General features: G+C 36.8%; 2 protein-coding genes across 2 annotated transcripts in view; both read left to right on the top strand.

The window, feature by feature from the left end:
- LOC136253129 (collagen alpha-1(I) chain-like) overlaps nt 1-10209 on the top strand; it is a 50927-nt gene extending 40718 nt beyond the window's left edge. The window contains exons 6-14 of the mRNA XM_066045748.1: nt 2962-3075; nt 3132-3546; nt 3674-3858; nt 6290-6438; nt 6717-6894; nt 6950-7192; nt 8251-8403; nt 8580-8690; nt 10068-10209. Of these exons, the coding sequence (XP_065901820.1) occupies nt 2962-3075; nt 3132-3546; nt 3674-3858; nt 6290-6438; nt 6717-6894; nt 6950-7192; nt 8251-8403; nt 8580-8690; nt 10068-10123 (1604 nt within the window). The 3' untranslated portion in view covers nt 10124-10209. The remainder of the gene's footprint in view (nt 1-2961; nt 3076-3131; nt 3547-3673; nt 3859-6289; nt 6439-6716; nt 6895-6949; nt 7193-8250; nt 8404-8579; nt 8691-10067) is intronic.
- Nucleotides 10124-10890, top strand: LOC136253584 (cuticle collagen 1-like; the record flags this gene model as incomplete). The annotated part of the gene is made up of 2 exons (XM_066046250.1): nt 10124-10351; nt 10630-10890. Coding segments are annotated over 2 exons (387 nt in total), but the record flags the coding sequence as incomplete, so codon positions are not given.
- Between the last annotated feature and the right edge of the window lie 7940 nt (nt 10891-18830).

Below are 18830 nucleotides of genomic sequence, written 5' to 3'. Positions count from 1 at the left end.
TATATAAAGACACATGATAGTGTGTCATGCGGACCATGAATCCAGCGTAGGTATATTGACAGGAAGAAAAAATACAATTTTCACATATATGTAGCTCTGTGATCTCTTATCCCATTGCAATTTACAGTAGAAATTCCCATGTGGTAGGGGATCTAAGATGCCAAATTTGAAGAAAATCATCCAGCCATTTCCGAGATACAAGCAACCAGAATTTCGTGCTGTTTTTTTCTTCTTTCTTTCTTCATCTTTTTACACGCTTTGTATATCTGTTATAAAACACAAATGCATCCTCTGAAATTTGGCACTCTAAAGTGGGTGTGGTGCACAAAAGCAAATTCTAGTGTCAAGTGTGGTGCAAATCAGGTGAAAACTTTAGGAGTTATGACCAGTATTATTTGCATAAAATAGAATGATTGTTTGTAACACCTACAGGGTAAACCCCATATGGAATGAATGAAATTTGTTTGAAGATTTGCCACAGAGATACAAAGCAAAACCAAAGGTGTGTAATTATTGTACAATTGAGTTTCATGAATAAAGCACATAAGCTTTTGCGTCCACCAGACAAACCACTTAAGAAAATGGGCTGAAAATTGGTGTATATATGGATTATTCATCATAGAAAAGCTTGTCAGTAGTATAGAAGAATCAGATCAAAAGCCACTGACTTATGATGTTAAAGTCAACTATATGTTAAGAGAGCATGATCGAGATACTCTTAGACTAATAGTACAGTCACCTAATTATAGCATTCAGTACCATCAAATAAGTTACTCTATTAGAGCATTCAGCTACATAACAAGTCACTCTGTAGAGAGTTCAGCTATGAAAAAGTCACCCTGTAGAGCATTTAACAACAAACAAGTTGCCCAGTAGAGAGGTCATCAACAAAAATTCACCCTGTAGAGTTCAGCTACAAACAAATCACCGTGTGAATGGTTCAGTAACTAACAGGTCACCCTGTAGAGAGTTCAGCTACAAACAAGTTACCCTGTAGAGAGCTCAGCAGCCTCAGCTACAAACAAGTCACCAGTAAAAACTGCAGACCTTATTACCGAAAATCTCTACACCACATATACTATAAAACAACCCTATTTCTCTAATGCCACTTGAATCATTTTAATGACATTGCCATGGCAATCATTGATGACAACAGCCATGACATATTACACCGGCTGTGCAATCGTCTATTCACTTACCATTATTGGAAAAGCGCAATTTTGCTTATGTACATATTCATAATGGTAATCACTCTTTGTTTAGTGTCAGTCTATTTGTTAATGTGTCAAGAATAAGAATCTGCCAAACTATTTAGTAAACACAAAGATAGATGCATACGAGACAAAAAAAACATTTCTGATAGTTTAAAAATATTCAATTTTTTCTTTCTTGTAGGTAGCTGTATGCAACATGTACTAAGTACAAACAGAAGGGATTTTAAGGAATCAAAGAAGAAAAGTAGTGAAACAAGGAAATAGCTAAAAAGGTATATAATGAAACAACAGTACAAGAAGTATCTCTGCAATCAATCCATTCACTACTGAGAATATGGGTGATAAGCGTGATAACTACAGTAGTCAACAGGAAACCATATCATGCTATTATAAATTGACACTTTGCTTTGTCAGTGAAAAGAACTGGGACACAAAGGAGGACAAAGGAAGTTCATTATGCACGCATTGCATGTACTGCAGTCAGCAAAAAGCACATCTCCAGATGAAGCAATGTCAAACAGTAATGAAATCAAGCCTGTAGCCTTATCCATTGTTGGCTGGATGCATCAGTTAATTTAGTTAGTTACTGCAGTCAGTCAGCATAAAATCTAATCTTTATTTTTAATTACATAAAAATCTGTTGGGGTTGCTCTGAAGATGTTTGTGGTCTTGACTATTCCTAACCAGTACTGCCAAGTTGTTATAAGGGAAAGGCGAGGTTTCTTTTGGGGTGATACTGTTGGGCAAGAAAGCTCAAACCACCATGATTAGGGACCCGCCAATTATGCTGGCATAATTATGAGCATAATAGGTGCTTGAAAGCATTGAGCATAATGCTAGCATAATAGGAAGAATATTTGAGCCATGCCACAAATCCTTGATGATCAAATTATATATCACAGAAATCGATCGATATACTCTAATAGAACAGTCAATATATCTCTAATAGAACAATCAGGCAGCTGACTGTTATATTAGAATATATCGATCTTTTCGGTCACATGCATTTTGAAGAGCAATGACGTGCTTCAGCCACTTATTATGTGCCCATAACTGCAAATTTATTAGCAAAACATTGGAAATGAGGCATAAAGCTTGAACATAATTTGAGCATAATACGTTAAAAGTTTTGAGCAGTGCAGCATAGCATAATGGGTAAGATTTTGAGCATAATAGTGGGTCCCTAACCATGATTCCCATACTGTATGAGAATACACAAAGTCATAATACACCCCTGTATACATACAAATGCTATAGTACTAATGTATGGCTAAGTAAACTTAACATTGCAAAACTTCAATATACATCACAATGGTTTAATTTATTGTTGCCGATATCCTACAGTAATTAGTCTATTAAATGATCAAATAGTACTTTCATTGCAACTTCTTCCCTGTACAGCAGCTTCTTGTGATTGTTCTTCTGTCTGACTCTATAGAGTGCTCACAGTGTCTGAGACCTTTACATACTAAGCATAGTTTTCATAAGCCATGTCAAATTTGAAAACTTACATGTTTTTGGTATAAAATGTTCCCAATTTTTGATGTTTAAAATAGCTACAGTTACTATGCACTCCTATTATAGTATTACTGTCACAATTATGTAGCCAACTTTGAAAGTTAGCAAAAGTATCAAATGTCACGTTTTAACAACTCAATCATTTACGTAATACCAATTTATAGAATTGCATTGTTGCAATCAACCGTTTAAAAATATTTCATACTTGTCTTGGTGTTAATCTGTATAGTAAATGGGGAGCCTGGTGACCCAGGTGATATTGGGAGAAGAGGTGTAACAGGACCAAGTGGTTTTCGTGGTGCTCAAGGCCCCGCAGGTGCAAACGGACGGAGTGGAGCACGTGGTAAGATAGCTTATAAGAGTATTTAAGAATTATTATTAACTATTTTGGTAATATAGGTCTCTGTGGTGATCCAGGAAGGCCTGGAACTGAAGGAAATCCAGGTATCAGCGGACCTACAGGGCCACCTGGCTTACCAGGTGCTCCTGGAGAACCAGGACTATCTCATTGCCCTGGACTTAGCAAGAGGGATATTAACAATCTGCGAGTTGTAGTAAATACACTCTCTTCCAATGTGCCTATGCATAAGAGTTACTTTGATGCATGGAGAAGTCACAATATTCCTCTAAATCCAAATGAAATTATTCTAAGGCACTACTTAGAGGAAGATAATGAAATAAACAAATCTACCGGTTTTAACTACATTCATGCATCGTCTGATAAAAATCAGTTTCACATTAGGAGAGGAAATGTATTAACTACATGGGGAATTAGCAAACAAGAAATGCTAGCTAAACTTGAAGTATATGAAAAGTAAGTGTGATTTATACAGAACTGATACATTACCTTCAATTTACTGTTCATTTGATATGTTAAGCTGGATTTTCATACATTTTAACACAACATTGCTTTTATCTGTATGATTATATCCACCTACTAGACATTTGGAATTAAATTTAGAGGATCAAAGAATAAGACGTTCAGCGGCATCAATATATAGAGGCTTTCCTAATGTATCATCATTTTGTCCCAAAGGACACCAAGGATTGCATGGAGCTCCCGGACCATCTGGTCCTCCAGGTGATGAAGGTGGGCAAGGACCAGCTGGCTTTCCTGGACCAAAAGGTATGTAACTATTAAATGTACCATCTATTTGGTTGAACGTAAAAAAAATTAAACACTTTTCCACATGTATAGCTGTTGATAAATATTATTGATAATACAATACGATTTCATATATTTTATATATGTGACCCAGTTTGGGAAAACCGATCTTATCGCCCATGTCAGCAGATTCAATTTTTCACCCATGACACAAAGCTAACACTATCTAATTCCACAATCAAAATCAGCTAGACTCGAGTGGTCTGGTTTTGCTGGCTGCTTTTGCCAAGCCCAGTGGCAATCCATACGTACAGTGTGGGGCCTTATTGGAGCTCTGGTCAGCCTGGGGATGGCTATATGTGGCTGTACAGCTCTGTGGTGTTGACTAAGTACCTCTGCTGTGACTTCTCTTTCATTTTAGCCAATTTTGAGACCTGAATGGCCTAAAACTTGGCTTAATTCATCCCAACACCTTCCTTTTCAATTTTTGAACACCATCTTGCCTGCCTTCCAGGCCCCCCGCTTCCCACTCCTTTTGGAGCTTGCCTGATACAGTCAACCTCGGTTTAAAAACTATCCAAAATGGCGAGAAACTTAGTTGTTGGCTACTTGCGCAATGGATGCTCTGAAAGGTAAGGAATTGGTGTAAATCATGTGAAAATTTGGTACACATAGTTTTAACCATTGGTGAGCTACAACACACTAAATACTTGAAACCAGCATTTCTTGATATATTTAAATAGGCAATAAGACCGGTTTTCCCGGACTGGGTCACATAGTGTGACTGTATTATATGTACATACTACTAGTAGTTCAATAGTTTGAAGTGTAAATTGACAATTTCTCCTGAAAATTCCTATTACCTCACTTACTAGGATATAATGTAGCTATCCCATATACAGTAGAGTGTAAAACAAAGTTAACATTTTGTATTGTAATTACTGAGTAATTACAGAAGTATTACCAATTGTACTTTGTTCATAGCACATTCAATGTAGGTCTAATGTTTTGAATATCATGTTGAGGGGTTGAAAAATATATAGGCCAGTTTCACCTAAGGCCTTAATAATGTAAACAGTGTTAATTGTCTATTGTGTGACCACTGGATGCTTTGGATGCCCATTAAAAATGTATCGAAGCAATTGGGAAAACGATGATAACTGGCAGTAAAACTTCGGTAACTTACATACATAGTATACGGTATGTTCTAATTTTCTGCACATGGAAAGAAACTACATAGATTTCTCTTTCGTTTTGTGGTGGTCTGCTGTGAATAGGATGACAGATGCCCGAGTTAATAGGGCGGTGAAGTTAGAAATGTTACCAGACAAGGCTTTCCACAGCTGATATTTGTAAGTTCGAAGTCAGAAAATAATGTTGGGACTTCAAGCTTTAACAATAGCCTTTGTTGCGAATCGCTTCGCAGAAAAGTGCTGAATTAGCATGACAGCTAATAAGTTAACAACGTGTTCAGGGAGCCCAGATACATCATCCAGGTGATAGTAAGGCTAGCTCTTGTACTGTATGTCTGGTAAACAAGGATAAAAAGCAGCTACTTGTGTGTTTCGTCTCCAGAACACATTTTCATTATGTATTCTAACCTTTATTGGCTCATAACTCGCTAGTGACTTTGTATATTTACAGCAGACAAACACCACAGGGCATAGCAATCAATGTAGTTTACAGTGCTGCTTTAAAAACTTGGATATTTCCATTAGATTCTATGTGACAATAGATTATGTGTCTGTGGTTGTCCGTTTCCCAAAGGTTTCTGTACATTTTTATGGTTAACCACAGCATCCAGTGGTTGCACAATCGCGATTAAAAGATCAATTAAAATACTTTCCCTTACATGAAACTGGCATTTTGTAATTACTCGGTTCTTACAATTACATTACAGTGTACATTAACTTTATTTTGATTTCTACTATGTAATGTCCTAATAGGACTGAACTGTATATACCGCACGTATTTGAGATAAACACTGTAATTCTGTACATGCATGTTGAATTATGAAAAACTTTTATGTTTTCTCTTACTATGTAGCTACCACTTTAAATGGCAACAATGAAACCAAATAAACAATGACACTTTTATTCATTGTTTTGTCCAGTTGTGAATAAAAATTACAATTCATTTACACAAACATTTCCACAAATACAGCATAAAGTATTATTATACATAATAATATGTTGTGACTTTCACTGGTTTATATTTTATGCTTCAGAGTTTAGCAATCAGTAGCACTCCAGAGATGGTGTTATATATATAAGTAACAAGCTTAGAATCTATGCATGTGTGTGTGTGTGTGTGTGTGTGTGTGTGTGTGTGTGTGTGTGTGTGTGTGTGTGTGTAAATGACTATTTGTGAATTTGTAAATTCCTTACCTTTCTAATAAGTACCACACATATCATTGTCAACCAAATTATGTAATAAATTTTGTTGGTTATAGGTCCACGTGGTGATCCAGGAGAAATTGGCAGTAAAGGATGTCTTGGAGAAGCTGGAAAACAAGGCCAACCAGGAGCTATTGGACCTCCTGGTAGAGTTGGTAAGCCAGGACCACCAGGTAGAAAAGGATTGCCATGTGAAGAAAAGCAGGTACTTTAGTCAGCATTAAAAAGTGTTAATAATAATAATAAGACTGAATCACGAATATAATAATGTTCAGTTCTCAACTGGTTTTCTGTTCAAGATAATAAACATGCATGTAGTCAACATGAATTTATTATCTGAAGAAAAGCAACTAAAATAATATATTTTACACTCAAAAGGAATTTCATAGGAATTTTATAAACTATAAGATAAAATCGGCAGTGTAAAATCTGTTGCGCAAAAATGAATAAAATGCCAATCCAAAATATGTATCTGCTTTGTAGATTGGCATAACTGGCCAGCGTAAAAAACGAGAGGTTGCTACTGGACCACCAGGGGAGAAAGGGTGCAAAGGTGATCGTGGTGATCCAGGACAAAGTGGAGTGAGAAGTTTTACAGGAAACCCAGGTCATCCTGGAATTAATGGGCTTGATGGTGCTAGTGGAAGCAAAGGAGAAAGAGGTATATAGTTGTAGAGTGCAAAACTTTTGAAGTATTTGCCATTGTAATTGAATAGGAGTTGATGGAACAAGAGGGCCTAGAGGATTACCAGGGTCTAGGGGACCTCCTGGAATAACTGGCTCCCCTGGCTCCCCAGGCCAACCTGGTTGTGTTTGTAAACTGTTTAAAATCATTATGGATGAGCTTTTCATTATACAACCTTCTGGAGGTGAAGTATATCAAAAAACTATCAATACAGTTACTACTCAGATATTGCCTGGACCACCAGGCCCACTTGCAAACACATTTTGCATCCCAGGTCAGTCACTGTGTCTTCCTGTAATAGTGTGTCTAAAAATTAGTTATCATTTGTGACCAGATTTTACAGAACCGAACCAAATCGCACATCAGGCAAAATCAAACTAACACCACCAGTGGATAGCTACACTATCGTACTACAAGTTTTGACCCTCAGCACTGCTCAAACTACACGAGGCTGGTTTTAATAGACGTCTTTTCTGGGTGGTGTGGAGTGCCCAAATGGCGGTTTCAGGCCTTGTGAAGGACCTGGCTTGGCAAGAATCAGTGGTTTACTGGTGGACAGCCTTATAATGTTGGCCAGACGTGTTCTCTGTAGATTTTGCTACATATCAGCCACTAAGGAGCCAGCACAGCCCTGTAATCTCGTGTCTGGACTCCAATCATGGTCTGCCTCCATTTTGAGGCCTATCTTTTGCCCTCCCCGCCACCCCCAGCCTCCACCCCTTTGTGAGCACTCGTGATACTACTTCGCTCGTCCAACTGCTCAGATTTTCTATCTTATTTGGCAGGAAACTGTACAAGCAGCTACAAGTACTGGAAGTGGCTTGAAAGGTAACAGATTGATGCATCTTTTGTGCAAATTTCATACGCGTGCTTGCTATCCTTGGAGAGTTATGCTGGCTTCAATTCTTTAAAACCGTTTATCTCGAAACTTCTAATGTGCGATTTGGATCGTTTTTCCAAAATCCAGTCACATTTACTCTCCATAATGGACACTTGTACATGGGGCCACAAAATTGTAAAGACAGTGGAACCTCTGTTAACAAACTCCCCGAATTAAGGACACAATAGAAAAAACCTCCATAATAAGGACAACAATTTTGGTCATGACAGATCTGGTTAATACATTTTTACCTCTGAAAGAGCAAAATGTCTATATTACAGCACAAAGTGCCCAAAGATTCTGGGTCCCAAAATGTCCATAACAGAGCGGCTCCACGGTAATATCCTTCTCTATAAAAGACAAAAATAAGGAGTATGTATACGTAGCTAGCCTTTTGGATTTTTCTTATTAGGGAGGCATTTGTGTTAAGTTTAAATAGAGGTTTTATGCAGGTCCCCCTGGAGAACCAGGAGATAGTGGCTCACCAGGACCTAAGGGCTTCACTGGTGACAGAGGAATGCCGGGAAATCCTGGAGGGATAGGAGAGGTTGGTCCTAAAGGAAGAGAAGGTAGCAAAGGTTTCAGAGGGGAAGCTGGTGAAACAGGTATTGTAATGTTACTTATATAGCCACTAATATTTCACTGCTGCACTTATAATGAGTGCTAATGCTGTGATGCATAAAGCTAAGCAGTGAGGCAGGTTGGGATGAAACCTTTATCATTGCCTTTATATGACCATAAGTACAATAGGGTGAATTTCTAGTAATACTGATTATTATAGGATCTGCTGGAATAAGTGGGGGAGTAGGAGATGATGGTCCTCCAGGAATTGCTGGCCCTGATGGACCTCCTGGTCGAATATGTGCTCATAAAGGAAGAAACACCAGAGCCAGTAAGTATCAATCAGAGACAGAGTGCATGTGACTGACAGCACTGCCTATAATTGTGTAAAAGTTAGCTACAGCTGTATACACTCTGTGATTTATGTACAGTGGGCTTAAAATTAAATATATGTATTATGCTCTTTAAAATGATCTTGCTGCATGTCACCACATTTACGTGTTAAGTTTCTTGCTCTCTGCTTCACCAACTTTCAGCAGCCTTCTTGCCAAATTAAACGTACCCAGTATGGTTGTTGGTATTGCTAGCTAGATTGTGTGCCATTATGCCACAAATTTTAATCTTAAACACAGCCATGACTGGTGATAATATATGTTAAATAAAAGTCAAGTAGTGTAAATGTGTCAATTTTTACCAACAAAATTTGGGGTACCATAAGTAGGCAGCTGATAGTAATGAGCAAAATGGTAGCATGATAGGCAGTGGCGGATCTAGATGGGTTTCTGTGGTTTCGACAGAAACCTCCTTTTAAATTCAGCTCAGTGGCAGTCTGACTAATTCATTATTGTTGTACAGACAGTTTGTCCTGGCAAACAACTATATACCACTGTATTTCAGTAACATGCATATAAATTGCACTTAGCTAACACATTTATAGCTATTAAATCCTCAGCAACACTTTACTTTAAACTTCCCACTGTATTAAAAATGATTGAGATTCTCTAATAGAGCAGTCAAGTAATTATATACTCTAATAGAGCAACCAAACTATAGTCACAAGTTTTGCCCTATAGTTGGCTATATAGTTTTGATACAGTTTAAAGCATTGGATTTATCATAATTTTTAACTAAAAATAGCCTAAAATCCAATTTCAGAGCTTCTAACATCTCAAAATTTCTGGAAAATATTCTCAGATGCTTTATTTTTTTTACCTGAGCTATATCAACTTTCAGAAACCCTCTTTTAAAAATCCTAGATCTACTACTGATAGGTAAACAGTTTCGATACTGGAAAACTTTATACATTTAGTTTGTTTGAGTCACTCACAATAACACGTCAGCAAAGTACAGTTCTTGCTTTGTGAAAAGCAAATGATGAAATGAAAATTGAGTTACTGTAATAAAATGTCATTTCGAGGTGAAATTATAACTTTGCCATTGGGAATGGCCAATTAATGTAGATTAGTGCTAAGCAAACAGGGTTTGAGCAAGTTACTTAGCATAAGAATACTTTCTGAGTATAGAATAAAGCAAAATAGATTTCTCCCTACATTGTAACCACTACTGCACACAATTATAGTGAGTCATTGTACTGTTATTGGAAGTACCGAAATTCAGTGACTTTATAATATCAAAAGAGAATAAAAGTAAACCATATGATTTCATTGCACATAATGTAAAGTAATTTATAATAAACTTGCTTGTACAGTTAGTGATGAATGCCCTCCTGGAAGAAAAGGTGTAAAAGGAGCAAGAGGAGCTTGAGGACCTCGTGGTTACCTTGGAGCACAGGGACCTAAAGGAGTACAAGGTGCTCCCGGAATACCTGGTAGAAGTGGTCCCAAGGGAAACAGAGGATTACCAGGTCATCCAGGCAGACGAGGCCCTACAGGTCAAGTTGGTGTACAAGGACCCCCTGGACCACCTGGATTGCCAGGAACTCCTGGAAGCTCTGAGTTCTGTCCTGAATTTGATGGAGTTGATTTGGGACTGGTAAACACACTTACATTATAATATTATTATGTGACTGAATTTAGAAAATCACCCATATGGGTGCATTTGACACCTAAAATATTTAATGATCAAATCACAAACTTTATAGTACAAATCTACTTGTTGGTGGAAATTCTAATTATTTCATGCATGCCCATATGAGTGATTTTTCAAAATTCAGTCACATATGTTCTAAGCAAAATGTCTAAATTTTCATCTCAGTACCTAATACTGTATATGTCTTCTCATAATTATGTACCCTGTCATTGTTTCTACAGTTGCAACCTAATCCAAAAGAATATGAAGCAATTCAACGACTAACCTTTAGGAGGGAAAGAAATTTTGCCTGCTCTTTAAGAGATGCCAGTCAGCCACTACTTCAACAGCTGGCTTTTAACTATTGCTATGCTGGTCAAGACAGGGACATAGGACTGTAGAATGAAATACCCTGCTTTTATGCACATTTGCTTCCAAATATGTCTTGTACATAGCTACTTACAGTACAACATGTATGGAGTTCCAATTGTTTGTTTACAGAAGTTATTAATGCAGTGTTAGAAAAGTACTAACTTATATAACAGTTACTATTTAGTTGTACAAGTTTTTTCTAATAGCCAGCTGCACCACAGAAAAGTAAAGTTAATATGTACGTACATGTTGTACATCTTAACTCTTTTACAGTTTGAATTTATTGTAGGGATTTGACTAAAAATACTGTACCCCAAGATCCAATCTTTTAGCCGTGTTCAAAAATTCTCCATTTCGTGGCCTACTCTTTGATTAAAAATTGTCTTACAATTCAACTAATTGTAATTTTCTTTATATCAACAATTAATTGCTTTAAGAACTTCAGCTAGGCTTACATGTATGTAATTATATACATAGATCTTTATTATAAATTTTTCTAAATTTTCCCTGGGAGAGTAGCCCCAAACTCTGCTAGTTAGTCAGAAATCTGTACACTTTACTGGCACTTTGTCACACAATATACCTCCTTTCACTTTTACCTGTTTGGACAAAAAGTGCTTATTCTGTTTTTAGCGCCTGTACTTATTTTACAGAGGTTAACATGGCAGCAACCACAATTATGCCACAATCTGTATATTAATTTTATGGTTTTTAGTTTTGTTGTATTGAGTTTGAAACCTCTCGTTGGACTCAAAATTCAATAATAAAAGTAAGGTACAGCAATTTTGAAAACCTATCTAGTTTTCACATACAAGGACAGATTTAGGGGAGTGCATGGAGCTGTCTCCAAAATTTTACTAGTAAGATAGTAGAAGTTACAGTACAGGTCCAATTGCATCTAAAGCATATACATGGACAATGAAAAAGTACACTAATCTCTTCTAGGAATCAACAAGAGGGGGTAAAATTTACATTTCAGAGGTAAAACTGCTAAACATCAAAATACTCTAATAGAACAGTCAACTACTCTAATAAAACATCCACACACTATTAAAGCTACAAAGACCAACTCCTGACCCATTGAACTTCAACTTTGAACTCAAACCATACTACAGCATTGATGCTGTGCCCTTTATAATTATAAAAGCTAGTTACCACTGCTAGAAAATGATTACACTTAAAGTGGTTCACAATTAATGCTCATTCAATAAGGTTAATTCAGTCACTGTTATTGCCAAGATCTCAGATGAAAAGTTTTCCTATGAGGGCACACCCCCAGAGCTCCCTAGATAAGCATACATGCTGAGCATGCTTCTTTTCTTATACAGCTTTCACCCAGCTTAGCACCCCCTTGGGAAATCCTAGATCCACTCTGACATACTTGAATTTTTTTTACATTATACTCATTATTTTCTGAAAGAAGATAGACCAGCCTAAAATAATAATGAGCAGAGCACTGCATGAAAGCATAATGGACATTGTAGAATGTATCTAGTAGGATATAGTAGAATAAATGTGTGGGCGGGTGAATAAAATTCATTGGTACAGTAGGTTGAACTATACAAACTGTCAACAACTGTATCGCATATGAGCCTGCACACTTATGGTATTTTTATCATCTTGGCTGCCATGTGAATAATTACCAGGTGTTGCTTTATTAGAGTATGTTCATGCAAGAATTTTTATAAGATGGCTCAACTATTCTTGAATATGCTTGATGACTATTATGATAGAGTTATACTCAACCATGCATGAAGTCATTTTGCTGTACAAATGTATGACATCATAACATATTATAGCCAGAAAGAAAATAAATAACATCATAGTTTTGTTTGAGTATATTAAATACTGCAAATTTCACTTTAATACCATTTAGCACAAATATTTGACAGGGTAAAAATGTGATGAATTGGATGATTCAGCATTTTGATGAGTAAAATTTAATGGAATGGTTCAACATTGCATTGAAAATACAATAATTGTAAAATTTTGAGAGGGAAAATTTTACGGGTTGCAACGTAATTTGTCAAATTTTCCTCCACTAAGCTTTTGTACTATAATACTCCATTAAAGTACATGATGATTCTATTACAATAAACCATTAGAGAAACAAGTCCTGCAATGATCCTTGACAAGTTTACCATTTGTGATAGCTAGGACCTATTCAAGGGTTGACTAATTAAATGATAAATATCTGTCAATTGGTAGAGCTGCATGTAGCCAAAAACTCATACCTCTGTACTAGGCCTGCGCCTATTATGCCGGCATAATCTTGAGAATAATTCCGAAATTATAGGATGCATATGGCTACAGGCATAATTTTAGAATAATCGGACTACCACGGAAATAATCGGTGGTATCAAGGTGTGTGTCTCTTCTTGATTACCTAGAAGAAAGAGTTAAGCTACTACAAATGATATAAAGCTGACTGGAGTGCTGGCTGAAAGGAGCTGAAAAGATCGATATACTCTAATAGAACGCTCAAATACTCTAATAGAGCAGTCAGATCGTTTCATGTTAACAATCTGCAGCCAGCTAACTGCATATGATTATCTGCAATTCTGAAACTTGTACATCTTATGCCAGTGTATCTTCTTCAAGTCTTTGAGCATTATTATCTACCTAACTTAGTAGCTATATAGTAGTTACAGCATAATGCACTAATAATTAAATACACTTGAATTATTACGCTATTCTAAGTCTGCTGTAACTATTATGGATAGAAAAATGATGTGTAAAGTGGAATGCTTCATATATGGCTATTAATAATTCGGACAAAACTAGCATCTTGAAAACCAGGCAACTAGCCACAGATGTATACTGAATGAGAATAATTATGGAATAATAGGCTGGATACAAGAATAACAAAAAGAATACTAGGAGAATTTTTTGGAAAATTCTGGAAAGAATAATAGGTAAAATTTTGAGCATAATAGGTTCAGGCCTCTCTGTACCTTCATACTTCCATTTAAAGAAATTAAAACTCCTGGCTAATCACTGTATGCTCCCTAAACTTCTACTAAGGATAGTTTAATAAAACTAAAATTTTACAAATTCTGCTTAACTTATGCTCCATTGCAAAAGGCATGCACCTTACAAGTTTGAATAATTGTAACTCCATGCAGCTGGATGTCATGCTTTTACCTACAGTATCACCTTAACATTACACCATCAAGCTATAGTGATATATAGTAGCTATAGCGATATATAGTAACTATATAACTTAACAGATTCACAAGTCAAGTTATGGGTTGGGTGTATGTACACAGAAATGTGCAGACTATAATATCCTTTTGCAGATCTGGTCACAATTACTCCTTTTCTTGTTTTTGTGTATGTCAAGTATTATGTTTATATTGTCTTGATTTGATTGGTTTATCCTCCATTGTTATACAACTCAATTTTAGGAAGACTAAATGTTGACCATTAATTTCTTATATATTTGGGGCAGTTCAATGTTAGCAGACACAATGAAATATAAATTAATAGCTTCATGCAAAGTTAGGTTAGTTTTTAAATGGTATGTAGACAAATGATTTTTAGTTGCTGTACCTACTTCATGTGATGTCATATTACATCACATGATGATGTCATACTACTTCATGTCTACCCATTATCAAATCAGTAGCCCGGCCTATTAAATTACAGAATCAATATTGACACTGTGTCACTGTCTGTGACTGAAGTTTCTAGGCATGTTATGCCCAACTGCATACCCTACTTATTAGAATTCAGCCTTACATCAAAGCCTCGATAAAGCCCTCTGGTATTTTTAAACCCAGCATGACATGTTAGCTCAGAGCTCCATTCTAGTTTATGAGTTAAATTTTGAAAGTTATTGCATTATATATACAGTAATTGTCACTTTTTAGAGATTTACTTGATTATTTATTAGCTTCTTTGAATCTTGTATCTCATCATAAATTATGTGACAGGATTTGACAAAACCAGGCTTCTACACACATCCAATTCTTCGACTTTAACTGCTGGTAACCTTACCACTCAGTATGCCATTGAACTACAAGTTTCACAAAATTCTGTCACTGCATTATGCAATAACAGGCCAATATTTGAAAGTGATAGCTTACTCCTATATTGAGTTATGGTCCTTCACAGTCGCAAATCCGGATGTGTGTGGAAGCCTGATTTTGTCAAATCTGGTCATTATAGTGTATCTGTACTGTAAAACAAATTGATATTATGATTTTTTATTATTCTGACGTTGATCTACTAACCAAATTTGCTTTTTTTTCAATCTAAAGTTATGATTCATCAAAGTTAGTATAATATTATTGTGTGTGTGGGTGTGGAAGACCATTTTCGCAAATCTGATCACATAATAATATTAGGCCAGGCCAAATTGATTGACAGTTTATCGTCCGGGATATTTGACAAAGTCATGCGGGCGGGAGGTCATTTTTCATATTTCATAATTTTTTAACATGGAAAAACATTCAAAAAGTAGCCTTCACACAGTTGCTAGCTACTTTAACAATGATTGCAAGCTTATTTGATTACGTCACTGTTAATACTTAGCTATTCGTTTATGCAATCTCTCTTTAGAAATCCATTTATTGAAGGTTCTAACGAGTCCAGGCTGGGGATAATCGTCACGTTTGTTGCACACGACACACCATGTTTTAATATACAAAAACGAGTTCGGAAGCGTAAGCAATGATTATCACGTGAGAAATAATGAATTATGAAATTATTGCTCTATTCCTAAAAACCCATGCGGGCGGTGACGATAAACTGTGAATTAATTTGGTCTGGCCTTATAGAAAATCAACAGTGTTTCACACTGTACAGTACGTAAATACAATTGTAAGGAAAATTTCAAGTATTTGTATTTATTATATAGTTATACAACGGGCACGAGTGCTCTGCCTGATATAAACGCACGAGCCTGAGGGCCGTTAGGCCCGAAGGCGAGTGCGTTTATACAGGCAGAGCACAAGTGCGCGTTGTATAACTGCTATGTACCACTCACCTAATAGGTGGAAAGATCCAATGCTGCATCTACATTTCTTTTATAAGGTAGAACACCAATATCGATCGTGGTCTTCAGAATGAAATGACCTGACAACGTAAACGCGAGCCCACAATCAAAGTAATTGGTGAGCATTAAATGGAATTGGCGAGCATTAAATGAGTCAAACACGTGCAAGAGAGTTTGTTAGTCCTTCACTAATTGTTACTTCTCCTAAGCCAGGAGTACCAAAGACAGATTATAAGAAGTTTTGTTTAGGGCTACCTGATTGGTGTCCATGTTGCATTAGTGATATGGCAGAAAGAGAAAACGTGTCACCATGTGAAGGACCAGAGCAGCAAAATCGAAAGTCACTTAAACTTAAGCGAACCCGTAGCAAAAAAGGAGATGATGTTGTTACAAAGAAAGTAAAGGTAGTTGATGCGAAGAACAGTGATGACAATAAAGAAATGGTGGACAGCAGTAAAGAACGGTTTTCTTTTGATGTTACATTAGAAGAACTTGATGCATTTAAAGAAGGGATTTGCCCAGAGAACACAGCAAAGAACACTGATTGGGCACTGCGGAATTTTGAAACTTGGAGAAACGCTCGTAATGATAAACACCCAGAGGATATGTGTTCTTCAGATCTTTTTACAGATGGCACTAATGAAGAAATTTGTGACTGGCTTTGTAGATTTGTTAGCGAAACACGCAAAGCAGATGGCACAGAGTATTCTCCACGAAGTTTATATCTGTTGTTATCAGCATTACAAAGGCATGTAAGAAAGATCCACCCCGTACAAGATGTCAACTTCTTTCGTGATCCAGTATTTCATCCACTCAAAAATGTGTGTGATGCGATCTTCAAAAAGTTACACAGTAAAGGCATAGGAACAGAAACTAAAGCAACACCAACTATTACTCCTAGCGAAGAAGATATTCTTTGGAACAAAGGAATAATTGGTTTTCATAACCCAGCAAGCTTGCTGAATGCTGTGTTCTTTTACAACGGAAAAAACTTTTGCCTACGTGGCGGAGTTGAACATCGAAACTTACAGCTGTCGCAAGTAAAAAGGGAAGTAGCCATGGTACAAGGTAAAGCGGTTGCTTGTTATGTATATAGTGAGTTTGGATCTAAGAACAACCAAGGTGGTTTTACCAGCTTGAATCAGAAAAACAAGACTGTAAGACAGAATGCTAGTGACTCTGAACATTGCCATGTTAAAATTTTAGACAGATATTTGAAGTTGCTACCTCCAGGTGCATATGATAATGATATTTTCTATCTTCAACCGCTCAGTGGTATACCTGGAAGTTCTTCTGAACCTTGGTCTAAAAATGTAGCAGTTGGAAGAAACACGTTGGGCCATATGATGAAGAATATGTGCAATAAGGCAGGAATTTCTGGTAGGCACCGGCCCATTATGCTAGCATAATTTAAAGCATAATAGGTGACCAAAAGCATCAAGCATAATGCCAGCATAATAGGGACGATATTTTGAAATTTAATTAAAATGTGCAATACGCTCGCCTGAAAGAAAGCAAATATTCACTGCCAATAGTATTATTAGTGCATTTCATATTTAAAAACACATAATATAACTTATTAAACCGTTTCTTTGTTGGCTATTCATACTTTGCAGAAATAAGATCGAGATATTCTAATAGAGCAGTCACTTACTCTAATACAGCAGTCAGGAAAGGCTGATACACTCTAATAAAACAGTCAGTTCTAGAGCATAATCTTGATTTTGAAAGCATAATTTTGAGCATAATAGGCTTAATTTTTTAGCAATTCTCAAAAGCATAATAGGTAAAATTTTGGGCATAATAGGCCGGTGCCTAATTTCTGGTGGGTTTACTAACCATAGTCTCAGAGCGTATGAAGCTACTGCACTCTTTCAGGCAAAGGTTCCTGAAAAACTAATCCAACAAAGAACTGGCCATCGTTCTTTGGAGTCATTAAGGCAGTATGAGCGTACATCAGAATCTCAGCTTGTTGAAGTGTCTAATGTAATGGCAGGTAGTAGTAAGGATTGGAATCCTGGCACAAGCAGTGATCATGTGGCAGTTTCAAAGCGTCAACCAGGCATAGTATCTCCAACTATACAAAGCAGCTATGGAAATGATGCTATGCGGAACCCAACATTTATCCTAAACAATTGTACATTCTCCGGAAGCTCTGTGTCATTTGCAGGGACCACTGTGCAACAAACTAAGGCGGTTAAGGAGATAAGTGAGCAACGCATAGTTCAAGAAACTCTTCAGGGTGTAAATATGGATGACATTTTTAATTAGACTTTGAACTAGACTCTGTACTATAGGTTTTTGAAGACACTAGGCACTAGGTTTTTTAATGTTGTACTTTACTCATGTTGTGAAGTTAAAACTAAAACCCACAATTAACATAATTAGTGAGCTTTAGATAGAATTAGCACAAGTTTCTTGATGCTTACTGGCTATAGCTATACTGGCTAAAGTTGATTTAAGTGGTAAAACAAAAATTTCATTGGTTGCCACAATTGAATGCAATGGTGAGGCTTATTTAGATAAGTGTCTGTGTTGAAAATGAACTATGATTTCACCTGGGATCAGACTAGTAAGGTATATAACTACGTTAATATACGCATAGACGAGAGTTGTGCCCTCTGTGTTGGCTTTTGCGATCGCTATTGGATGCTTTGAAATTATTTGCTAGACGTATTGGTGACGTTCCATGCCTTTGCTGACGTTCTGTGACGTTACGGCCCCACAATCGACTTTTACATGTTAGGCTATAAAAGAATTCGAGTGATCTGTGAAGTGTCTTTCCACCTATTAGGTGAGGTGTCGTAGTGGTCTTCGCCACCGGCACTTGTGCTATGCTGCACAAAACCGCAGCCAGTGCAATATCTGTATATTGCACTGCGGTCGGTGCATTATAACTTATAATGCACTCGTTGTGGTCTAAAAAACCGCAACCAGTGCGTTATAAGTTATAATGCACTCGCTGCGGTCTGCAGCAGTGCAATATACAAATTATGGCACTGGCGGTGCCTTTGAACTGCCCACGCAGAGTGGTACATTAACAAGTAGGGATCATAGCAATAAAAAGCAATG

Source organism: Dysidea avara, chromosome 4, assembly GCF_963678975.1.
Source record: "Dysidea avara chromosome 4, odDysAvar1.4, whole genome shotgun sequence".
In the NCBI taxonomy this organism is placed as follows: Eukaryota; Metazoa; Porifera; class Demospongiae; order Dictyoceratida; family Dysideidae; genus Dysidea; species Dysidea avara.
This window is presented reverse-complemented; position numbering and strand designations above follow the sequence as displayed.